Source organism: Anabrus simplex, chromosome 2 (assembly GCF_040414725.1).
Source record: "Anabrus simplex isolate iqAnaSimp1 chromosome 2, ASM4041472v1, whole genome shotgun sequence".
Classification (NCBI taxonomy): Eukaryota; Metazoa; Arthropoda; class Insecta; order Orthoptera; family Tettigoniidae; genus Anabrus; species Anabrus simplex.
This window is the reverse complement of record NC_090266.1, coordinates 59,846,875-59,873,373: the sequence shown is the minus strand read 5'-3', so window position 1 is coordinate 59,873,373 and position 26,499 is coordinate 59,846,875. Positions and strand designations below refer to the sequence as shown.

The following is a 26,499-nucleotide window of genomic DNA, read 5'->3' as shown; positions in this document are numbered from 1 at the left end:
TTAAATCTAAAATGTATAACGCACACTTTGCGTCCCATTTCAGTAATTCAGTTCACTCTTACGCCCCACAAAATTGCGGAAGATATGTTTATTTTAAATGAAGTTTAATGTGAGAGAAAGTCTCATATGCGACCACTCGTGTTATAGTTCGGCTAGCGACCACTTGCGGGTTAAGGTCACGGCCGCTTCCAGTAGCGGCGCTAAGAAGCTGCCCCCCCCCCCCCCCCCTCACCGCAATAAATGAAAATGGGTCCCTCGTTTCCCGATAAGGGAAGTTACAAGTTTACTTCCTAGTACAGGGTTGTATATTATTACAGTGAACAACAATGACAGAACTACAATAATAATAATTACATAGGATATAAACTTCATGCTATTTGATCCATATTGAATTGTGATCACAATAATAATTAAATGTACGTTTATATGGTCCACCTTTTCAATACTACACTAGTGTCCAAACGTTAAGCATAATCACTAAACGAGGCCATACCGCCTGATGGGAATGTATTTCCTGTTGCCCTGCTTACTCGTAACTTATGCTTAACATTTGGACAGGAGTGTATATAGTATAAACAGGCTCGAAACTTCGGTATTTAGAGTTCAGATAATGAGGATGTCTTTGTTATCACATCTTTGCTGAGTACTGGGTTCTAAGAACTGGCTAATTACTTCAAAAGCCTTGTTGATTGTTGTGAGTGGCAGCAAGGGACGATTATTATTGAAACATCTTGGGAAACCCACATTATTTCAGAAATAACTACCGTACTCCTATTGATGAAAGAAGCTCTGCACTACGACGGCCTAAGTTTAGAATAACCCTTCTTCTTCTTCATCATCATCCATTCCCTTTTCCAGATTATCTCTAGGTAGGGTAGTGTACCAAAGCCCTCCACCTTATTCGATCTTTCCACCATTCCTCTTCTAGTACTTTATTGCTGTCGACTTATCTATTTGCAATACAGTCCACAACAGAGCTCCTCCATCTCATTCTAGGACGTCCCCTAGGCCTCTTTCCAGTCACAGCATCCATGAATGTTCTCTTTGGTATTCTCTCGCCTGCCATTCTCATCATGCGTCCAAAGCATTTTAGCTTTGCTGTATCAACCTCTTCTTGAAGTTTACACACTCCCACGCTTCTCCTTATTTCCTCATTTCGTATTCTATCTCGTCTTGTATTTCCCTGTATGCTCTTCAAGAACTTCATTTCAGCTGCTTGTATCTTACTTTGGTTCCTCTTACTTAACGTCCAGGCTGCTGAAGCATAGGTCAGTATAGGTTTATAATAGGATGAGTATAAAGCCTTCTTGCACTTCATTGGCACATCTTTGTTCCATACAATGTCTCTCACACACTGGTAGAAACTTTCAGACTGCTGTATTCTTAAATCAATTTCTCCATCCAAATTTCCATCTTGTGATATCACGCTGTCCAAATATTAAAAATTTTTCACTACTTCAAGAGGTTCATTTCCTATTTTTATAACTCCCCTAGATTTTCTGTTACCTCTTGTCATGATGAAAGTGTTACTTTTCACAGTACTAATCTTCATTCCAAAATTTCTTATCTCCACATTCCATAAATCAACTTGTGTCTGTACTTCCTCTTCATTATCTCCCGAAACTACAATGTCATCAGCAAGGAGCACAGACTTTGCTTGCTCGCCAATTATCTTTTCCTTGATATTATGTAGAATTCTATCTATGATGATAATAAAGAGTAATGGAGACAATACACTTCCCTGTCTTAAGCCTGTCTCAACTCCGAATCATTCAGTTTGACCCACTTTGGTTCTAACACAGCTTTTGCAATTTTCATACAATGCTATTACCATCTGCATTGTTTCATTCCCAATCTGCGCCTCTGTTAATGTTTTCCATATCAAATTCTTGGGACACTGCCATATGCCTTTACAATTACTAGAAACGTTACTACCATGTCCTTTCATATGCCCAATACCTTTCCATCATTTGACGCAATGTAAATATTGGGTCAAATGTAGACCTGCCTCTTCTGAATCCATACTGGTGTTCTGCCAATTTTCCCTCTACTCTGTTTCTTATTCGTCTATCCAAGATTCTTTCAAGGATCTTAGCTGTATGAGGTATCGGTGTCACTCCTCTGTGATTTTCACATTGCTTCCTGTCTCTTCTTGTCTTCTTGTTATAATGACCCCTTTCGTCCACTCTTTTGGAACAGTCTTTTCTCTCCATATCACTCTGAAGAGTCTATACAACCACTGTAGACCAACTACTCCTGCTGCTATTATCATTTCTATGATGACCTCGTCAATTCCAGCGGCCTTGCCTCATTTCATTCTTTTAGGGGCCCACTCAATCTCTGCCATGGACACCTCGTTTTCCTTACCTTCTATCTGCACTAAATCTGGTTCTTCGATTTCTCCTTGTACCGAGGTATTTTGCACATTATAAAGCTGTTCAAAGTATATCCTGCTTCTGTGTCATCACTTCCTCCTGTTCATTTTTAATGAAGTTAGCACCTTCTCCTGGGTTTTTCATCTTTTTAACCCACTGGAATAAGATCTTTTTGTTTCCGGTTGTATCTTCTTGCAGAGATTCAGTGAATGTTTTCCAGCATTTCTTTTTCTCTTCTTGAACCACCGTGGAGCACTCCTTCTTGCAGTGCCTGCATTCTGTTTTGCATTCTGTTGTTCTGTTTCTCAGCTATCTTTTCCAAGCTTGTTTCTTCCTTTTAGCTATATCTTTTACCCTGTCAATCCATCAGGGCGTTTCTTGATCTTTCTTCCTGCCTGATACTCTTCCACAGGTCTTTTTTTGCAGACTCGACCATGACTGTTTTAAAGTATGTGCATTCTTCTTCGACCTTTCCGATTTCTTCCTTAGGTATACTTGTTTTAATGTATTTCTGGAACTCTTCATTTATTTCCTTCTGCTGAAATTTCCACACCCTTAGCTTTCTCTGCCTACTCTCAGTCATCTTTTGTATCTTTCCCTTCTTTAACTTAGCTATCACAACTCTGTGATCTCCTTCGAAAGATTCACTTGGGAGGGCTGTTACGTCTACCAACATTTTCCTTTTACCTTTCTCGACCAAAATGTAATCTATCAGAGTTTTGATTTTGTTATCCCAACTATATCTTATTATCTTCTGATTGTTTTTCTTTCGAAACCATGTGTTACGAATGATCAGCTCATTTCTTCTAAATAAGTCTACCAAAATATCTCCAGCCTTGTTTCTCTTCCCATATCCAAATGGACCAATAATCTCCTCATCTCCTTTTCTTTCCTGACCTACTTGGATATTCATGTCTACTACGATCACAACTTGTTTGTCCTGTATATGGCCTTCCAGAAATTCAAGGTATTCCTCTACATCCGTACCTGTATTTGTTGTTTGTGGAGCATACCCTTGAATTATGTCTGTAACACCAGTTTCAATTCTCAATCTGACCTTAATCAACCTGTCACTTATGTTTTCCACCAATTCTAGGTATTCCTTTAGGTCTTTTCTAATTATGAGACCTACACCATTTTTGGCTTCTCTTCCTCCACTATAGTATAAGGTGTATCCTTTCTTTAGTTTCCTCTCACCTTTTCCTTTCCATTTGGTCTCACTAATTCCCAGCAATGCTATAACTTTGTCATCCATAAAATCTACAATTTCTACCACTTTCCCTGTTAATGTCACTACATTGATGGTCGCTATCTTGATGTATTTGGTTGCTGGTCGCCCATTACTCACATCTCTCCCAGCATCACAAGAATTGCACATCGCTTGTGGGGAACACCCTAGCATTTTGCACATTGCTTGTAGGGAACGCCCTAGCATTTTCCGAGGCTTCAGTACACTTGTCATCATATAGGATTTTATTACGATGGATTCGCCACTCCCAAAGGCATTTTAGAGCTACTGCGATCCGAAACTTATAGGCCGCTCCTAACATGGGGAACAGACGCCTTTTGTAGCCGGTCCTCTGGAGTACAGACGCTACAGCTGATACGGGGTTTCAGTGGCGTTTCCTCCAACGAGGGCCCATTTCCCTTCTATAAGGACTTCTCCGTCCTTAGCCATTGGTGGGTCAGGCTATTTACTGCCGCCCAACACTCGGCTTGGAGTCACTGGCTGTATGGTTTACTCCATTACCATAGCAGATTAACTGGCCAGACCCACTGTATTACAAATAATACTGTGTTGTGTGCTGTAGCTTTATCAATATGTAAAATCACTCTTCAGCTACTGAATTAAGAAACTGTCATGGGTCCTTCACAAGCCAAAGATCCCACCCCGCAGGGTCTGCAGGGTACCTTATCGTCGCCACTAGCCGCTTCCTTCCCACTTGTAGGCCTTTCCTATCCCATTGTCATCATAAGACCTATGTGTGTCAGTGCGATGTAAAGCAAACTGTAAAAATAAAATTTTTAAAATGTAAATCTTTATACACTGACTGACAGAGCAAATGCAACACCAAGAAGGAGTGGTCAGAACTTTATGCCAATTGCAGGGTAGACTGACGTCACTGAGGTATGCTCATGATGTGAAATGCGCCGCTGTGCTGCGCACGTAGCGAACGATAAATGGGACACGGCGTTGGCGAATGGCCCACTTCGTACCGTGATTTCTCAGCCGACAGTCATTGTAGAACGTGTTGTCGTGTGCCACAGGACACGTGTATAGCTAAGAATGCCAGGCCGCCGTCAACGGAGGCATTTCCAGCAGACAGACGACTTTACGAGGGGTATGGTGATCGGGCTGAGAAGGGCAGGTTGGTCGCTTCGTCAAATCGCAGCCGATACCCATAGGGATGTGTCCACGGTGCAGCGCCTGTGGCGAAGATGGTTGGCGCAGGGACATGTGGCACGTGCGAGGGGTCCAGGCGCAGCCCGAGTGACGTCAGCACGCGAGGATCGGCGCATCCGCCGCCAAGCGGTGGCAGCCCCGCACGCCACGTCAACCGCCATTCTTCAGCATGTGCAAGACACCCTGGCTGTTCCAATATCGACCAGAACAATTTCCCGTCGATTGGTTGAAGAAGGCCTGCACTCCCGGCGTCCGCTCAGAAGACTACCATTGACTCCACAGCATAGACGTGCACGTCTGGCATGGTGCCGGGCTAGAGCGACTTGGATGAGGGAATGGCGGAACGTCGTGTTCTCCGATGAGTCACGCTTCTGTTCTGTCAGTGATAGTCACCGCAGACGAGTGTGGCGTCGGCGTGGAGAAAGGTCAAATCCGGCAGTAACTGTGGAGCGCCCTACCGCTAGACAACGCGGCATCATGGTTTGGGGCGCTATTGCGTATGATTCCACGTCACCTCTAGTGCGTATTCAAGGCACGTTAAATGCCCACCGCTACGTGCAGCATGTGCTGCGGCTGGTGGCACTCCCGTACCTTCAGGGGCTGCCCAATGCTCTGTTTCAGCAGGATAATGCCCGCCCACACACTGCTCGCATCTCCCAACAGGCTCTACGAGGTGTACAGATGCTTCCGTGGCCAGCGTACTCTCCGGATCTCTCACCAATCGAACACGTGTGGGATCTCATTGGACGCCGTTTGCAAACTCTGCCCCAGCCTCGTACGGACGACCAACTGTGGCAAATGGTTGACAGAGAATGGAGAACCATCCCTCAGGACACCATCCGCACTCTTATTGACTCTGTACCTCGACGTGTTTCTGCGTGCATCGCCGCTCGCGGTGGTCCTACATCCTACTGAGTCGATGCCGTGCGCATTGTGTAACCTGCATATCGGTTTGAAATAAACATCAATTATTCGTCCGTGCCGTCTCTGTTTTTTCCCCAACTTTCATCCTTTTCGAACCACTCCTTCTTGGTGTTGCATTTGCTCTGTCAGTCAGTGTATATCAGAACATATACGAGGTTTAAGGTAGGGAATCATATCTGTCCCCTACTATCTGGAGCAAATTATTATGTTACTGTTTGATAAAATACAGTATTGAAAATAATAGTTAACAAAGCCAAATATGGCTGAGGCGTACAATGGCTCGCAGCCTTGGACTAAAAAAGATTTGTCCAAATGAATTCTGTGTCCCTTGCTCAGCACATTCATTTAATTTGGTTGGATTGCATGCAGCTGAATCCTGCAATTTGAGCTGTTTCAAGAATTTTCTTTTCTTTTCTTTTTGTCAACTCAACACACAGTTGGGAAACATTACAAATGCATTTAAACATTTCTGGAAATGTTTCGGTTAAGGAGATATAAAAAAACTAGATGGTCTCCCAGAACCTTGCTATTTGTTTTATGTTGCTCTAATTTGAACACAGACAGGTCTTATAATGACACTGGGATAGGAAGAGGTTAGGAATGAGAAGGAAGCCACCATTGCCTTAATTAATGTACAGCACCAGCACTTTCCTGGTAGGAAGATAGGAAACCATGGAAAACCATCTTCAGGGCTGCTGACAATGGGGTTCAAACCCACTATCTCCTGGATTAAAGCTGACAGTTACATGATGCAAACTGTGTAATCAACTCCCTTAGTTAAGCCTGGGATCAACTATTTAGAACTAAGTAAGTTGGCCATGCTGTTAGTTTTGCGCAGCTGTGAGCTTGCATTCGGGCGATAGTGGGTGCAAAACCTACTGCCAGCAACCCTCAAGATGGTTTTCCATGGTTTCCCATTAGACAATGCTGGGGCTGCACCTTAATTAAGGCCACGGTCACTTCCTTCCTGCTCCTAGCCCTTTCCTATCCTATTGTCACCATAAGACATGCAGCGTAAAGCAACTTCATAAGAAATAATTTTCATGGTGATCCATATTGATGAACAATTACAATCCAAAATAAAAAGATAATCCACGTGTTTAATATAACTGTAATTATATGAACCTTGTGTTACTAGTTTCAACCTGACAGTGTCATCTTCAGCCGCTTCACCTAAAAATTGACAAACACATGACAAATCATATACAATAAAACAAGTATTGAAACCTAGTCTTAAAAATTAATGAATCATCCAGATTTAAAATGTTGTGCTCTCTTCTTATCAATGACAATACTTAATTGCAATTCATCCAGTTAAGATTAGGCCCTACGTCAGATGACGTGTCTTAAGGTGCTTAATTGTAGTAGTAGTAGTAGTAGTAGTAGTAGTTGGAGATGTAAACAATGTGATTTATCTTCAGCTAGGGGACATCTGAAGTAATATAGTCCAAAAAAGTTTGTTTTGTTTACAACACGGATCTGAATAGACAAATAAGATGTCCCCTTGAAGTACATTCTAATAGATGTTGTTGAGGTTGTAACAGAAATTGAAGAAAGTACTACTGAGATATCAGTGGCCAGGAGTGATTCTGTAGGTTTTAAAAACAGACTGAAAAGATTGGAAACACCTCTTTTGGTAACTGTTTGGGGAGCAGTTATAGAATGATGTGAAGCTGTAAACAGATAGTTAAGTTACAGGCAGTTGATATTTTTACATCGTCATGCAACTGTCAGCCCTGTTGTAGACCCTGTCGGTGTATCCTGGAAGGGATGAGTGAGTCCAGCTGGGGAGCTCCCAATCAGCCTGTGGGCATGTGACAGCTTCTGCTGCTATTGTACCTTTTGTCTGATGTGTCCGTGGAATTTCTAGAAGGCAAAACCAGAACTAGCCTTTTATGGTTACTCTCTGAAGATATTAGAACTTCATCACCAGGTATATAAAAGCAGGCTCACCGCAAACAGGCAGTCGTAGTTTTATTCTGTTGTTGTAGTGAGTGTTAAGTAGTCTGTTATGAGTCGGTAGCTGAGAGTTCAGTGTGAAGAACGGTTATATGAGTTGCTTGTGCAAGTTCTCGGTCTTGTCTGGAGTCGAGCCAAGTGTACAGCAGTCGTGCATTGTGATGGCCAGCGGATTTGGATTTGAACCTTTCTACATGGAACTGCTGTGTGAAGTGACTGGTGCATGGGAATCTAAGTGAAATGTTAAGACCTGTCAGTCGAGATTAGGAAGGATTGCTGTTCCAGGTAAAGACTGCCAGCAGGAGACCTGCTGTGAGGACAACAGACTTTTGTAAATAGGCATTTATTAGTGAGGTGTAGTTGTTCATTTTCAAGGATAATTGTGTTGTGCATGTATGCGTACTAATTGGTCATACTCATAATTCAGTAAAGCAGTCAGTGTTTTATTTGCAACAATATTGATTCAAGTTTAGCGCTTGAACTCTGATTTCCAATATAAAGATGTAACTGAAATACATTAGGTGTATGACTATTAGGAAAAAATGCCACTGAAAAATCCAAACTCACTAGATATGACTCCAGCAAGAAACAACAAAGAAAAAGGAAATTGATGGTTGATGAAGCTATGAACTTTCATAACAAAATGACTTTACACGAGGGAGAAATTTGAAGTAAGGACATACATGGTAGTGCTTGTCTACATGCTTGTGGAAATAGATAAACACAGAAAGCATACAAAGATAAGAAAACCAATTCTTAATTTCTGAATAATATAACAGACCTGACATCTGTTGCTTCATCGGCTGCAGTTCTACATTCACGTTATAGTGCTGACCTGGACAAGGCGCTAATTCAAGAATGCGTTCATCTACGCTGCCATTTAATTAGTTCAACAGATTTTCCTACCAGATCTCTGATTTGACAAAAGGGTTTGGAAAATGTATAGACTACCCAGATGTAGACATAAGTTTGTGTTTTTACCTATGCACCTCTGCATCGAACAGTTGAGCCAAATATTCAGTTTCGTCTTTGTGACGAATCAAAACATACCTTCATTCTTCTTCTAAGGAGAGCTTACAGGAGTTTTCTCTTCTACGCATTGAAAGTAAACTCTTAAAATCCATAGACTGTGGTGAAGTGTTTGATGCCTTTGCCCAATAGAAAGTGTGAAGTATACCTCTTCAGCATTGATCTCATATTGCTAAACTAGCAAGATACCCGTGCTTCGCTACGGTATTATACTGAAATTTATAATTGAATGCTTAACGTTTTATATACAATCCGCCGAAATTCGCGATCTGACTCGTTTTCTGAGAGAATCCGTCAAAATTAACGATCTGACTCGTTTTCTGAGAGATTACGGCGAAATTCCTCCCAATATCCAATCTTTCTTTCCAGCAATCGATTTTGTACTTCCCGGGCTAGGTCCAGGTATTCCACCCGGTCAGTTGGGCCCCTAAATCTTTGCCATCTTTTCCTATAAGCATTTTAAATACGGATCAAATCCTTGAGGAGATCCGGCGTGGTGACGTCTTGGGTGCCTTGGCGACACTGAGCCCTCAGCCGGACTGCATTCGTAGTCATTACCCGGCCAGGACCCTTTTCCAGCGCGGACTGCACATTTTGACGACAGTCCAAAACATTATTATTGATGTCCTGGACCCCACAGCAAGATGCAAGACCGTTACTTGGCGATAAATTACATCTGCTGCCATTGTCATTGCTGACAATGTGACCAGCACCATTGTCGCCCGTAGGCAAGTGCGCGAGATTTCTGGTGACACGAATGGTAATTACACTTCCGTGCATTATTGACCTTATTATAGAGGTGAACAATTGCACGGTCAATGTCATTCCTACCGTTTATTTCAAATGTGTTTAAATTTTTATTTATATGCCAGGAGAATCTACTGTAATCTAACTTTATGTTCTCCGAAGGAAAAGATGACTCCTGAAAACGAACCCAGGAGAGATTAAAAATGATCAGTTCATGATCAGAATAAGTACATTATTAACAGTAAAATCAATTGGTCTCAACTCGTTTTCCACCCCACCGCCGTTAAGTTGATTTACCCCTCCCCACCCCCCCCCCCCACCCCCCAAAAAAGAAGCCGTGTTTCTCTATGTTTAAAGAAGATTCCAAATACCAATGTTCACGTGTGTTACCTTCAGTTCTGAGATATAAGTATCCCCATAAAAAGAATTCACATTTTTCACTTCCTTTCACACTCTCCCCCCCCCCCCCCCCACAAGTGTATTTTCCGGCAAAAATACTTGTTTCTTTAATGGTAAAGGATCTTCTAAATACCAATTATCACGACTCTAACATCTTCAGTTTTTGAGAAATTTGTTTTTAAAGGAGACCCAAATACCAATTTTCATGTCTGTAACAAGTTTACTTTTCATTAGGTGTAAGTATCCTCATACAATTAATTCAATTAATTCTTCAATTCTTTCACCCCCCCCCCCCCCCCCATTTCATTGGATTTTCGAAGAATGCGTGTTTCTTTAATTTTAAAGCAGATTCTAAATACTCATTTTCACGTCTGCAAAATCCTTCGTTTTTGAGATAATAGTATCATCATACAAATAATTCAACTAATTTTTCAATTTTCCCCTTAGGTGGATTTCCGAAAAAAAACAATACGTATTTGTTTATTTTTAAAGGAGATTCCAAATACCAAATTTCAGGTCTGTAACATCTTCACCTCTTGAGATATCAGTATCCCAATTAAAATAATTCAACCCCATTTTCAGTCACTTTTACCCCTCGAGTGGTTTTTCAGAAAACACAAAATACATGTTCCTTTATTTTAATAAAGATAAAAACAGTTTTGAGATATACTGTAGAAATGCTCATTTTAGAATTTCACGCACTTTTTAGTTCCCCTTAAGTGGAGTTTCCAAATACAAATCGCCTATGTTTCTTTACTTTTACAGGAGATTCCAAATACCATTTTTTACGTCTGTAACATCTAACGTTTCTGAGATATACTGTAGACATTGTCTTTCTAAAAATTCACCCGAAATTGTCACTCCTGTTTAACCCCGATTAATTAGATTATCCAAAAACAAAAAAAATATGTGTTTCTTTATTTTCAAAGGAGATCCCAAATACCAATTTTCAGGTCTGTAATATCTTCTGTTTCTGAGATGTAAGTATCCTCATTTAAGACATTCAACCGCTTTTTCACCCTTCTTTCAACCCTCCTTTTGGGATTTTCCGAAAACAAAAAATGTATGTTCCTTTATTTTTAAAGGGGATTCTAAATACCAATTTTTACATCTGTACACTTTAAAAGTTTTGAGACATATACACACTCACTTTAAAATTCACCCCCCTTTGCAACCCCCACATTAATTGGATTTTCCAAAAACAAAAAATATGTGTTTATTTTTGAAGGAGATCCCGAGGAGATTCTTGATTGCTGGATGCGTTATCTGTGTTATCTCTGTGATAAAGTACGGTAGTTAATAATTGTAGAAATTTACCAAATTTTGTGATTTTGTGTGTGTGTGTGTGTGTGTGTGTGTGTGTGTGTGTGTGTGTGTGTGTGTGTGTGTGTGTGTGTGTGTGTGTGTGTGTGTGTGTGTGTGTGTGTGTGTGTGTGTGTGTGTGTGTGTGTGTGTGTGATACATTTAGCTCCACAAATAATTTTGTTTAGTGTTTATTTGTAGTAATCTGCGATTAGTGGCATTTATTTACAGTTTTCACACTGAGTAGTTCCGTAGGCGTTCGCTAGACTACAACTGGTAATTTAGGTCTGCGTGGAAGAAGAAATATCTCTTTCTTTTTAGTAGTATTATTAAAATATCAATAGGTTTGTTGATAAAATACGGTACTTACAAAGACGAGATATTAAAGAGAGTCGTAACTTCGGTAGCTGTTATATTTCTTAGTGCAGGCATATGACAGGGTAGCGTATTTCAAATAGCAGTTCAACGGTCCCATCAATCACGAAGGTAATAACTTCTTTTAATAACGCGATACTGTTGTAAATTTTGTTTAAAGAAAGGATTTAAACAGAATAGACACTATTTCACTGGCGAAATAGTTAACAGTCGCTCTTCTTATTCAAATATTGGCATTGTTGGCTACAGTCTGTGAACAAAGGGTGTAGTGTTTCAAGAAAATATAAATAAAAATCAGCTGATTCTTGTATTCCGATCATTGTAGTTCTGAGTAGGCAGTTAAAGTATCCGTAAGTTATATTTCACACCCTCGACATTTCAGTATTTATGAGCGGTTAGCTAATAATCAAGTTCCTGCCGTACCGTACATTCCAATAATTGCAATTCAAGTCCCTGGCGTAATTTAGACAGAAATACTTTTGAGAAATGATTGTAAACAACCTCATATTTTTCAGCATTTAAGAGCACTTTTGTTCTTCGTCCCGCGGAGTAGGAAAAATAATAGTAATCCGCTATCTGTAAAGATCACATAACCGCATTTCAGTTGAGAATTGTAGTGTACCGGTAGGTAGGCCTACAGTATATTAGATAGTAACATGCCTGTTATATTCGTGTGTATTTTTGTGCAAACGGCAGGTTTCATTTCTAATACAACATAGTAGGACAATGTAGTACTAATATTAATCTGTATACTTGTTTAGGTTTGTTGGTAATCTTTGAGTAGGCCTACCTACCGGTAGTTCTTGCGAATATCTAAATTTAGGCCTAATTGGAATTTTCATCCCTATTTGTGCTTAGTAAGAAGCTAGGATACGTCTGAACGTAGTTTTAACATTATTGTAGTGCAGTATAGTAACTTATTAGAGTGTCTATTCTATAATTTTGAGTAATTTTGCGAATTTTGAACTTTAATGGTAATTTTCTTTTCTGTTTTTGCTTGGACCTGTTGTAATTAGAATACGTCTGAACGTAGTTTAAAATTATTGTAGTGTATTGTAGTATCTGTACTTAGTCTGAAAGTAGTTTAAAATTATTGTAGTGTATTATAGCATCTTATTCGAAAGTAGTGTGTTTATTCTATTACTGTGAAATATTTGTATAGTATAGTACCGTTTCTGTGGTATCTGTAGTAACTCTATTACTAAAATTCTGTTGTAATTAGGGTAGACTTAACTGCAGTTAAGAATTGTGTAATTCTTGTGTATTATTCTGTTTCCAATAATTAGCAGCAATTTTCATCGTGTTAGCGTGTTGTAGGAATAAAAATAGTACAATTAAGTAGTATTGTAGTGTAGTAGTAGCTTATATTAAATAACTTACTGTCATGTGTTCTTTGTAAACTAACCTAGACAATATTTCTTTCCTTTCATTTTTATTTTGCACAGAATATGTTATCTTATTTTCCCTTTTCTTTTCGGTATTTACTAAAAATTGACTAAGCAATGCGAGTGTAGGAACTGTGGGTGTGGCCAGGCATTAAGGAGTATGAGGGAGGAGTTGGAGAGCTTGAGGGAGATAATTAGGATTCTCTCAGAGGATAGGAAGGAAAGTAGGCCTCCAAACAATGTACCGGTACAGGATACAGTAGGTGTAATAGAGGGATTGGAAGGAAATGGGGGAATTGTGGAAGACAGGTGGTCTAATGTTTTAAGGGGAAGGAGATTGCAGGCTAAGGGCTCCATTCAGGATCAAAATTCAGGACAGGTGTCGATGAGAAATCGGTACGAGTCACTGCAGGTAGAACAACTGAGGGAAGATGAGGAACAGGGAAATGTTGCTGAGAAGTTTGGAAGTAGAAGAAAGGGAAGAGGTAGGAAAGAGAAATGTGGAGTAGTGGATAAGAAAAGACAGGTGGAACAGGGTAATGGGTTGGAGAAAAGGGAGGAGGAAGTAGCTTCTGCTGCTGTCAGGAGAGATAGGACTGACCAGGAGGGGAGGGGATCAAATGAGGTGGGTAGGGTTGAGGCTCTGGTCATGGGGGATTCTGTCGTTAGACATGTCGGGAAAGTGTGTGGAGGAAAGGGTACCAGGGTAGAGTGTTATCCAGGAATTAGGTTAAGGCAGATGTTGAGGAAAGTAGAAGGGAAGGAGGAGGGAAAGGAGAAGGTGGTAGCCTTTCATATTTTTACTAACAACGTAAGACAAGCAGGTATATGTACCAACATAGTTGGGGATGTGTGGGATCTGGTAAATGCAGCATGGATGAAGTTTAAGGAAGCGGAGATTGTTATCAGTGGAATACTGTGTAGGGGGATACTGACTGGAAGGTGATTGGGGATATAAATGAGACTATGGAGTGGGTATGTGGAAAACTGAGAGTGAAATTTCTATATCCTAATATGTGGGTAGGAGAGAGGGATCTGCACTCAGATGGCCTTCACTTAAACCGCAGTGGTACATATAAGTTAGGAAATTTGTTTGGAAGGGTTATAGGGAGGTACATTCAGGGAAACAGGGTGCACTAGGGAGCAGTGTTCAGGGAACTGGAGATCAAGTAGGGATGACATAAAACTGTTAGTGCTCAACTGTGGAAGTATTTTAAAGAAAGGAATAGAATTAAGTAATTTAATAGATATATACTTACCAGATATTGTAATAGGAGTTAAATCATGGCTGAAAAATGATATAATGGATGCAGAAATTTTCTCACAGAACTAGAGAGTGTATCGTAGAGATAGGATAGGAATGTTAGGAGGGGGAGTATTCATTCTCGTGAAAGAAGAAATTGTAAGCTACGAAAAAGTTAAAGATGACAAGCATAAAATTCTAGGGGTAAGACTAATTTTTTAAGATAATAGACAACTTGATGTCTTTGGAGTGTACAGGCCAGGAAAGGATAGCGCAGATGCTGATTCAGAATTATTTGGTAAGATTATCAACTATGTGGGAAACGATAAGGAAAGGAATGTGATCGTAGCGGGTGATCTCAATTTACCAAATGTCACTTGGGAAGGTAATGCGAACGACAGGAAGCATGACCAACAAATGGCAAATAAGTTAATATGGGAAGGGCACCTGATTCAGAAAGTGATGGGACCAACTAGAGGGAAGAATATTCTTGATGCGGTGCTAGTAAAGCCAGATGAGCTCTATAGAGAAACCGAAGTAATAGATGGTACTAGTGATCACGAAGCTGTTTTTGTGGTAATTAAAAATAAATGTGAAAGAAAGGAAGGTCTTAAAAGTAGGACTGTTAGGCAGTACCATATGGCTGATAAAACAGGCATGAGGGAGTTTTTAATAAGTAACTATGATCAGTGGAAAACGATAAATAAAAATGTAAACAGACTCTGGGATGGGTTTAAAGCAATTGTTGAGGAATGTGAAAATAGGTTTGTACCTTTAAAGGTGGTAAGGAATGGTAAAGATACACTATATTATAACAGGGAAGTAAAGAGACTAAGAAGGAGGTGCAGGTTGGAAATAGAGTTAGAAAAGGCTGTGGAAGTAAGGAGAAATTGAAGGAACTTACTAGGAAATTGAATCTAGCAAAGAAGGCAGCTAAGGATAACATGATGGCAAGCATAATTGGTGGCCACACTAAATTTAGTGAAAAATGGAAGAGTATGTATAAGTACTTTAAGGCAGAAACAGGTTCCAAGAAGGACATTCCGGGAAGAATTAATGAACAAGGGGAGTGTGTATGCGAGGATCTTCAAAAGGCAGAAGTATTCAGTCAGCAGTATGTAAAGATTCTTGGTTACAAGGATAATGTCCAGATAGAGGAGGTGACTAATACTAAAGAAGTATTAAAATTTACCTGTGACAGCAATGACATTTACAGTAAGATACAAAAGTTGAAAACTAGAAAAGCAGCTGGAATTGATAAGGTTTCGGGGGATACCGTATACTAAAGACATGGGTTGGGATATCTTACCATATCTGAAGTACTTGTTTGATTATTGTTTGCATGAAGGAACTTCGCCAAATTAATGGAGAGTTGCTACAGTAGCCTCTGTATATAAAGAAAGGGTGATAAACATAAAGCTGAAAATTACAGGCCAGTCAGTTTGACATGCATTGTATGTAAGCTTGGGGAAAGCATTCTTTCTGATTATATTAGACATGTTTGCAAAATTAATAAGTGGTTTGATAGAAGGCAGTTTGGGTTTAGGAAAGGTTATTCCACTGAACCCAACTTGTAGGATTCCAGCAAGATATAGCAGGTATCCTGGATTCAGGAGGTCAATTGGACTGTATTGCGATTGACTTATCTAAGGCATTTGATAGGGTAGATCATGGGAGACTACTAGCAAAAATGAGTGCAATTGAACTAGAAAAAAGAGTGACTGAATGGGTGGCTCTGTTTCTAGAAAATAGATCTGAGAGTTAGAGTAGGTGAAGCTTTATCTGTCCCTGTAAAAATTGAGAGGGGGAATTCCTCAAGGCAGTATTATTGGACCTTTATGTTTTCTTATATATATATCAATGATATGTGTAAAGAAGTGGAATCAGAGATAAGGCTTTTCGCAGTTGATGTTATTCTGTACAGAGTAATAAATAAGTTACAAGATTGTGAGCAACTGAAAAATGACCTCGATAATGTTGTGAGATGGACAGTAGGCAATGGTATGATGATAAACGGGGATAAAAGTCAGGTTGTGAGTTACACAAATAGGAAAAATCCTCTCAGTTTTAATTACTGCGTTGATGGGGTGAAAGTTCCCTTTGGGGATCATTGTAAATACCTAGGTATTAATATAAGGAAAGATCTTCATTGGGGTAATCACATAAATATGATTGTAAATAAAGGGTACAGATCTCTGCACATGGTTATGAGAGTATTTAGGGGTTGTAGTAAGGATGTAAAGGAGAGAGCATATTTGTCTCTGGTGAGACCCCAATTAGAGTATGGTTCCAGTGTATTGGACCCTTACCTTATTTTTAAAAGAGATCAAAGTACCAATTTTCAGGTCTGTAATATCTTCAGTTTTTGAGATATAAGTCCCAGTATCCTGATTAAAGGCATTCAACCACTTTTTCACCCTTTTCACCTCTCCTGTTGGGATGAAAACAACTAGTTTTTTTTTTTACTCTTGAAGTGTTATATTCTTTCCTCTTTATTGTTTTTAATTTATATTCAGTACTAATTATATTAATTTCTTTGTCTTCCTTTCAGTTATTTTGACATATACCGGCAAATCCATTGTAAAGGGGGTGGATCCCATTTTGTTAATGGCCTGTGGCGGCAGGATGAATATCCATTACAACCTGCAGGCTAACTCTGCAGGATTCCAGGAAGGTGACAAAGCGTGGGTATACCAATCCATATGGACGAAAGAGAAGTCGGTGAAGTTCCAGATGCCTTCTGTAGGTCCTTTTTACAATTTTTGTCATGATTAACGAAGTGGTCTACTAGATTCAGCAGCCTCCCTGAACAAAAATTAAGGTCGTCCACCTAGATTGGCTGGCACCTTATCGTCGAGCCACTCAGGACAAGCAGCTTTAAGGAGGGAGTATTATGACAACGATGGCTGAATGCAGTGCAGCCAATGAAAGGCAATAATGCCAGCACAGTGAAGACAATGTGGATGGGATCAGCAGCGAATGAAACAGTAGCGCCAGCATATTGTTGAGACTTACAATAAGGAAGCTACTAGAAGAAGCTGGAAGCTATTTAGCAATGAAACGGCCATCAAAAATGATCTGGAAGTGGAAACTACTAGAATCTTCTGCGGCCTGTATAAAGAGAGCTGTTGGCACACACCAGTCAATCTCGCTCAAGTGAACTTGCCAATAAAAGTATATAGTAGTTGCATAAATTTAGTGGATTGTAAAACACACTACCTCTCTGAGTAATGATCTTAATTTTTATTGCCATCCATAAGCAAGTGACTTTCAAGTCAGATGGCATTTTATGAATCATGTTCAATTCAATAATGAAATGGGACATCAAACTCTGTTAACTGACCTTCTATTATATTTGTGTCCATCACTTCTGAGCTTGAGTTTCTGCATATACCATAAGAAGTGCATTATAAATACATGTTCACAACAGTTATAACAGGGAGCTTCATAAAACGACGCCTGCAGTGAGCCATCACAGGCAGTTTTGTTACAATACTTAATGCCCGCTTCTGGAGAAATAAAACTTCAGAAATCCAGCTACAGTTTCCCCACAGTAGAATTCGATATTGCAGAATACTGTGAAAGATTGCAAAGAAGTAATATACAGTAAAATATATTTACAGATAACTTTATCTCTGATGGCTCTCAAGAGATATGCTACTCTTGATAATTTCCTTGAAATAATATCTAATGTGAGCATCCCAGTTCAAGTTTGGATCTAAATGTATTCCTAATAATTTCACCAGTTTATTATAATCATTTAATTGATTCTTATGTAAATGAAATACCATTCACTGAGTCCTTTTATCATTTACTGAGAGCTTCTTTGCAGAGACCCATTTAATTGCTGTTTTCAGTGTTGGCCTGATTAGTACATTGAGACCGAGCAAGTTGGCCATGTAGTTAGGGTCACGTAGCTGTGAGCTTGCATTCGGGAGATGATTGGTCCAAAGCTGACTGTTGGCAGCCCTGAAGATGGTTTTCTGTGGTTGCCCATTTTTTCACCAATGAAATGCAGGGCTGTACTATAATTAAGGCTACAGCCACTACCTTCCCAGTCCTAGCCCTTCCCATCCTTGTGTCACTATTAGTGTGACGTTAAACCACTAGCAAACAAAAAAGTACATTGAGCTCTTTGACTGTTTTGGTCTCATTAGAAAATGGTGTATCATCTGCAGTCGATGAATGTAGTAGAGTGTTAGTCATACGAATAACCCCAGAAAGATAAAAGTCCTGACAAACAGCTGAGAAGAAGTAGTAAGCATCAAAGCCTAGGCAGATAAGAATTTACTTGCTTACTTACTTACTCCAATCCTCTTGTACCATGAGGTGTCAAGAATACAAGAGATCTTCATCTATTTCTATCTCCGGTAATGGCTACTGCCTCTCTCACAGAGTGTGCCCTCTCCTATAATGCTTCTCTGATTCCATCCTCCCTAGTCTTCCATGGTCTTCCTCGAGCCTTCCCTCCTACTACTTTCGCCCTCTTCATTAACAAAACCATTCCAATTCGTATTATTATTGCATGGTTTTCTCTAGTAACTTCATATTCAGTATTCTCCGGATGGCTGTATTTTGGATACTGTCACTTCTGGTTTTGTTCTCTTCTTTCCAGAGGTATCTCATCTCTGCTGCCTGGATTCTGCTCTTGGTGTGTTCTGTTAGCACCCGAGATTTACAGCCATAGGTCAATGTGGGTACAAAGGTCGATTTGAAATGGCTAACTTTGTGCTCTTGGAGATCTCCTTGTTGAGGAAGTTTGTTCAGATGGCATTAAACAGACTCCCTGCTGTTCCTATTCTCTCTGTTATTTTCTCCTCCATCTTCCTGTCTGAGCTAATGATTGAACCAAGATACTTGAACTTGATGACATGCTCCAATGGATTACCATCAACCATGATACTGTGCCTCTCCTCATTCCGGATGATAATTACGGTCTTTGTCTTGTCCACATTTATCTTCATGCCTTTTTTTTTTTCTTCAGCTCTTCCACCCATACATTGATGTTGTCCTGTAGGTTTTGTTCACTGGAGGCAACAGCAATCAGGTAATCAGCAAATGTCAGGTCAGAAAGTCCGTACTGGCCACATGAGATAATTTCCGTCCACCAACTTCTGGATTCTGTCATGACACAGCTTCATAATTTGGTTGACGTACACGATGAAAAGAAGAGGATTAAGACTGCAGCCTTGCCAGACTCCTTGTCTTATAGTGAACTCCCCAGAACTCACATTTCCTGTCCGCACGTAATACTGACAGTTCATATAGAAACTCCTGTTGGAACTGCAAAGTGACTTGCTGACTCCATGCTACTTTAGGGCTTTCTAGAATTTGGACCTCAGGACACTGTCAAATTCTTGTTTCAGTTCGATAAAGGCAGCATGAAGGGTCTTGTTCTTCTCCGGTAGTTTTGCACTGTATTTTCTGCCCTCATTCTCATTCTTGTATAAGAATCATTCTCATCAAGTAGATGTCATCCATCAGATCCTTCTTAAAATAAATATATATATTTATATATACCACCGTCCGGTTCCATGGCTAAATGGTTAGCATGCTGGTCTTTGGTCATAGGGGTCCTGGGTTCGATTCCCGACAGGGTCGAGAATTTTAACAATAATTGGTTAATTTCTCTGGGGTCTGGGTGTATGTGACGTCTTCATCATAATTTCATCCTCATCAAGACACGCAGGTTGCCTACGGGAGTCAAATAAAAAGACCTGCATCTGGCAAGCCGAACTTGTCCTTGGACATTCCCGGCACTAAAAGCCATACGCCATTTCATTTCATATATACCCCTTTGGTTATACTGAATTGAATATCTCACTTCTCTAAAAATCCTTCCTTTCTGTCTTGTTTCAAGGGAGGATAATAACTGTAACCAGTCACTGTGCCAAGGAAGCTCTACCAGGATTAGCTACTTATGGAGGAACAAAAGCTGCTTTGAAAGCTTGGTCTGATGGACTTCGTGTTGAACTAGCTAAATATGGTGTCTCCGTGATAACTGTTATCCCAGGTAAGCAACATATTTCAAAAATCTTGTTAATACTGGTGGCGATAACAAACTCAGAGCATCCAGACAGATTAAGATACAAACCTCATACTACTGCACAGTACGCCACCATTGCTTAAAGGCTTTATTAACATCCGTAAGTTCATAAGCCAACACAAATGCTTTTTAATGATATACAGGTGGTCAAAAACTACATGAACTAGGTATATGAGCATTGCTGGGTTTGACACACACGTAAGTAATTTGAAAAGATTAATTTGATATTTCATGCTGTTGTCATTTTATCAGCTGATGAATTTAGCCAATCAGATCGCTTCGCTGGCAAATTCAAAGGGGCTTTGCGTGGTGGTACTTCTGAATCTGCAGGTGGCTTAGACGGGCTTGAGAGCCATGCCGACAATCAGCACCAAACACAAACACACCGTGGGTTTCAGCCGGTGTCACCGTAGCTTACTTGCTAAGGGGCAGTCCTGCCAACTCTGTGGTCGATGTTCAAATTCCTCTCATGGCAAAGTTTTTTCTTCGATTGGTGCTGGTCTTAGGCCACTTGTAGATTTGGCATCACTGCCTCACAAAGCCTATTTGAATTTATCGTTCCACGTTGCAATTTTATTTGACGTAAATAAATATCACACGAGAACACGTTCACTTCCTTGTATAAATTACTTTATTCACACTGTACGTCACAACACACAATTATACACACTAACAAATGATACTATATACAACACTCAATAGCGGAGTACCCTGAAGTCGATTCTGACCAGTACAGATATCAACAACACTGACGCGCGCACTATAACATACTCCCTCTTGAATTCACCGCCTCACTCATTTGAGCCCAATACTCAGACTCCGCCTCAGAGCCCAACAGTTACTCCCAGTCCATCACTTGCCTGAGTCCCAAGAACCAAGATCTGTGAACTGAGAACTGACTTCACTGACTGACACCAAATACAGTAGAGACAATACGCGACACCTACGGATTTCGCCTTGCTAAAATGGGAGACAATTCGACGGTGGCGCTCCTAGTGACTTGACCTGAACAAATCGCGCTAAATTCAAATATCAATGGAAATGTATATACGGAAATGGATAAATAAATTACGTCTAGAAAGAAAGTGGTATTGAGATATTAACTTCGAAGTTGCTAAAGCAATTCTGGATAAATGAATGAATAATTATTTAAAAGGTTATTTATTCAAAGACTGAAATTAGACACATAAACAAGATATGAAATGGGCTGCTGTGAACTGGCTTGATCTTTCATTTATGCATTACTTTTTTAGCTTTAGCATTCCTGCCTGAACTTTTACGTTTAGATTTGTCTTTTTTCTCATTTAAAAACATTGTATGATCACATTAAGACACTTGTCAAGTCAATAAAAATATTGGCACATTCCTTGCACACATGATGCAATGAATTTAACATTTAAAAGCTGGACAATTTTCCTCTTAACATGAAGCCTACTAACAGAAAGAAAATCTATAAAATTCCTTCTTTAATCTGAGAAGAGGGATTAAAGAAAGAAAAGTATGAAAATGTTGTCGATAGTGATGCTTTGAGGAATATTTACGTACAATTAGAGTAAAAATGTAATATACCCTTGGCTGTATAGTCGAGGATTTTTAAAGTCGCTGGCCTGGAAATGATCTGAACAGATCTTATAATTCTTATATAAGCGTAACGTCCCTTCTTTCTTGTACACCTTATCCAAATCACTTCTGTGACATTTCAAACCCCACAGATCACACCTACAACAACACATTGGTATTGAAGTTTAACTGCTGCACTATACAATAAAATATGCGTATTACATTTTATGCCAGTTAAAATATGGGTCGAGCAGGTCAGAAGATTATGAAGTACTATAAAAATCTCTGTCACTGGAAGAATATATATGCAAACACAATATTACTTACTGCACATGTTCTTGTCACGAGGGAACCTGAAGAACGACTGTGCATTTTTCTCTACTTCGTAATTACTGCAGCCAAACACAGCACATGCCTTTCCCCTCATGTTGAGAGGAGATATCAAGGAGTGACACACGCTACTATTTAATTATGTCAACTCACTGAAAACGCATAAATAACACCAAAAACTTCACACGAAAGTACACGTGCTCTTATGAGAGAATCAGTACTGTTCAGGTCTATCCGCTAGAGTGAGTTCCAATAGCTGTCCCTCGATATCTCGCTCAGTGTCGCGTATTGTCTCTACTGTATTTGCTGACACCTCGATATTTATACTACTGGAGCAACCATCTAGAATGATCGACTTCCGGAAGAGTTCTTACAACACTCTCATGAAACACACTCGAAACATCAATCGACCAGCTAGTCGAATGGAACTCGAACGTTCTTTCAATATTTAAAAATGTACATGGAAATATCTACAACATTCGTAATGTCTCTGCATGTATCTGGATAATAAAACCTTACAGTAAGTTTCCAGAACCAAATTATAGTACAATAAGTCTAACATATGAACATTATGGAATTTTCTACCGCTTTCGACTCTATAGATTTTGAGGTTAAACAATACGTATTTGAGGTTATACAATTCTATACTACATATTTACAGAGAAACCCGATACTAGTCATGTATAACACTTAATAAAAGATCATTTAGCATTAAATAAACTATAATTAAAATATATTAAACATAGTAATTGAAGGTTTTACACCAATTACGATGTCGTACCTACGACAATTATCCCTCCTAAAACCTTCAATATCTACCCTGTACATTTGTTATTCTAGGTCTTAAATTATATCTAGGTGTCCTTATATCTATTTTTATGTCTCTCTTAGTCCTCACTATTCAAATTACACCTAGACTACCTCAATCAAACTGTCTTCTCGTTGGCGTTGTTAAGTCCACATATCGCAGCTAGATAGTTCAATCGGTGGCCACCACCTTCCCATGGGGGATCCGCTGGGTCTGGCTGATGGTGTCCCTGTTCTCCATAGCAATGATCCGCAGCTCCTTGTGAGGCATTCGACACTCCACTGACTTTCCCTTGGTCGTGCCTTCGTGTTCTGCCAGGGCCCACGCGCCTTCGTAGTCCGCTGGTGTGATGCACGTCGTGGACTTGGCCCTGTTGAGTCTCCTCTTTTTCCGGGGTGCTGGATTCAATGTTCCTATCAGCATATGGTTTCGTGCTGGGACTAGTGTCCTGGTCAGGTGGCACCCTTGTTTGTTGGTTGTCGTCGCCAAAATGATCCCGTCGTCCTGTGGAGTTGCCATCTTCATGACGCCAGATCCGCCATCACTGCTAGCAGGCTTCACCCGTGTCTCCAGGGCTGTCGTGCTTTCACACAAAGCACTCGCTGTTTCCGCTGGGCCTTGAACTACGGACTCCACCACGGCTCGTACTTCGTTGTCCACCGACTTGATTTGGTCATTTATTCCTTGAGACTGGGCCTCGATTTTCCACCCGAGTTTTTTTGACTGGTCCTCAATTTTTCCCTAGAGTTTTTCAGACTGGGCATCGATTTTCCACCCGAGTTTTTCAGACTGGGCCTCGAATTTCCGCCCGAGTTTTTCAGACTGGCCTCGAATTTCCGCCCGAGTTTTTCGAACTGGGCCTCGATTTTACCCTCGAGTTTTTCGGACTGGGCCTGAATTTTACCCTAGAGTTTTTCGGATTGGGCCTTGATACCCTCGAGTTTTTCGAACTGGGCCTGAATCAACGCAGTTAGTTGTGCTAACATAGTGCTTACCCGGTCGTTGGTTTCTTCCTCCGAGGTGACTGCGAAGTCGAAACTGTCTGGGTCCTCCTCGCTGTCTATCAAATCCTGGCGCAGCCTCTCCTGTAGGTCCGCTTTGCTTCCACCTGTCGGTAAACCTCGGGATGCCAGCACTTTCTGTAACATCGCCACGGTCATTTGTTCGATCTTCATTGCCGAGTCTTGAAGTGTCCTGTCCACAGTCGCCAGTTTGTTCCACATTGCAATTGTATTTGACGTAAATAAATATCACACGAGAACACGTTCACTTCCTTGTATAAATTACTTTATTCACACTGTACGTCACAACACACAATTATACACACTAGCAAATGATACTATATACAACACTCAATAGCGGAGTACCCTGAAGTCGATTCTGACCAGTACAGATATCAACAACACTGACGCGCGCACTATAACATACTCTCTCTTGAATTCACCGCCTCACTCATTTGAGCCCAATACTCGGACTCCACCTCGGAGCCTAACAGTCACTCCCAGTCCATCACTTGCCTGAGTCCCAAGAACCAAGATCTGTGAACTTAGAACTGAGAACTGACTTCACTGACACCTCGATATTTATACTATTCGAGCAACCATCTAGAATGATCGACTTCTGGAAGAGTTCTTACAACACTCTAATGAAACACACTCGAAACATCGATCGACCAGCTAGTCGAAAGGGTACTCGAACGTTCCTTCAATGTTTAAAAATGTACATGGAAATATCTACAATATTCGTAATGTCTCTACATGTATCTGGATAATAAAACCTTACAGTAAGTTTCCAGAACCAAATTATAGTACAATAAGTCTAACATACGAACATTATGGAATTTTCTACTGCTTTTCGACTCTATAGATTTATTTATTTATTTATTTATTTATTTATTTATTTATTTATTTATTTATTTATTTATTGGTCATGTTTAACACTTAATAAAAGATAATTTAGCATTACATAAACTATAATTAAAATATATTAAACATACTAATTGAAGGTTTTACACCAATTACGATGTCGTACTTACAACAAATTTGCTTGCAAAGTGATTTCATTGGCCAACTTCATCAGCTAAAATGACAACGGTGCGAGATATCAAATTATTTATCAGTACGACCAACCCTGTAACGCTTATGTACCTCATTCACATTGTTTCCGATCACCCTATCGATTTTGATTCCTATAGGGGACTTGAACTACTTTCCTGAATAACTCATAATTCAAGTGTAATTGGTCTGTTATTGGAAATAATACATTTTCCAGCTAACTCATTCTTGGTTGCCAGAGTTTTTCCATAGTGCGCCAATTTGGGCTCGTCCGTTGGTAACTAGCACACCTACCAAGATACATGGCTAGTTCATGTAGAGTGGAGGCATCATCACAAAAGTGAGGGAGGGGCAGGCCACGTACAATGTTATGCTTTCTCTCTGGCCAGGAGAGATGCGGGAGATTGCGGGAAGGAGGAAGTGGGTAGGTTTGATTTTGAAGGATTGAAGGAGGTGATGGAATTGTCGGCCTCTTGGCTATTCATTTTATTGCACTGATTGTTTCACAATAGTGAGTATAGAAAAGAAATGCAATGTCCTTCCTGGGTTGGTATTTCTTAGATTCCAAATTAGACAAAGCATTTTATATAATCATTTTTGTTTATGAAAACTAGAAGTGCCTTATTGAACAAATTGTAATTACATGTATGGTAAACAACTATATATAGTTGTTTTACTTTTATTGTTTATTATTTAATTGGTTTTGTTTTCATTTTTAATGTTTATTCCTTTTAATTTTTATATATTTTTAAAATTGGTTATGCCTTTCAATTTTTTAAGTTGAGAGAAAATGACATATACACTGCCAGGAAAAAACATTCAACATCCTCAAGGATTGTGTCAGTGGTACCAGGGTATAATATGTGCATACTGAGGAGGTTGTTGTGTTAGTGATTCATTTGTCACGGACATTGGTGATCAGATGTCGCTCAAGAGGCCTGTCGGTGCACACTGTTTTGACTATGCAGACAGTAACTGTGCTGAAGTTGGAGGTGAACAGTTTATGCAACATTCATTGTAGAGTACAACCATGGCCTGCCGATGAGTACGTGCTCCTGTTGAACAACTGCAACCATTTTAACGGGGTTGCATTGTGGGCCTGCGGGAAGCTGGATGGACGTATCGGTGGATTGCTGCACATGTTGGGCACGATGTATGGGTGGTGTGCCGCTGGTTTCAGCAATGATCTGTGGAACATTCCCACACCCGTAGACCAGGCTCCGGACGTCCGCATAGTACAGACACACGTCAAGATAGACGCATTGTGCGAGCAGTGGTGGCCAATCGAACATCATCCAGGAACAAAATCCTGTCACATATTGCACCTGCTATGTCACCAAGGACTATTGGGAACCGTGTGCTTGCAGCAGGATTACAGTTATGTGCCTCTGGCCAGGCTACTACTGACCACGAAAGAGTCGACTGGAGAGGGAAATGGCGCTCTGTTGTCTGATGAGAGTGGGTTCTGTCTGTATACAAGTGATCGATGTACACGTGTACGGTATAAACGTGGTGGGCGACCTGTTCCAGGGTGTATTTACCCATGACACCCAGGTCCC

General features: G+C 40.2%; 1 protein-coding gene across 3 annotated transcripts in view; it reads left to right on the top strand.

The window, feature by feature from the left end:
* The window catches only part of LOC136863866 (estradiol 17-beta-dehydrogenase 2), a 191,792-nt gene that overhangs the window by 157,407 nt on the left and 7,886 nt on the right, over positions 1 to 26,499 (top strand). For 2 of the 3 annotated variants that reach the window (XR_010859224.2, XR_010859223.2), the window contains one exon: positions 20,003 to 20,140. Coding sequence is in view for 1 of the 3 variants with exons in the window: in XM_067140226.2 (XP_066996327.1) it covers positions 20,003 to 20,155 (153 nt within the window). In the remaining 2 variants the exon portion in view is untranslated. Of the gene's footprint in view, positions 1 to 20,002; positions 20,156 to 26,499 lie in introns of those variants that run through there. The other variant, XM_067140226.2, reaches the window with a different exon arrangement.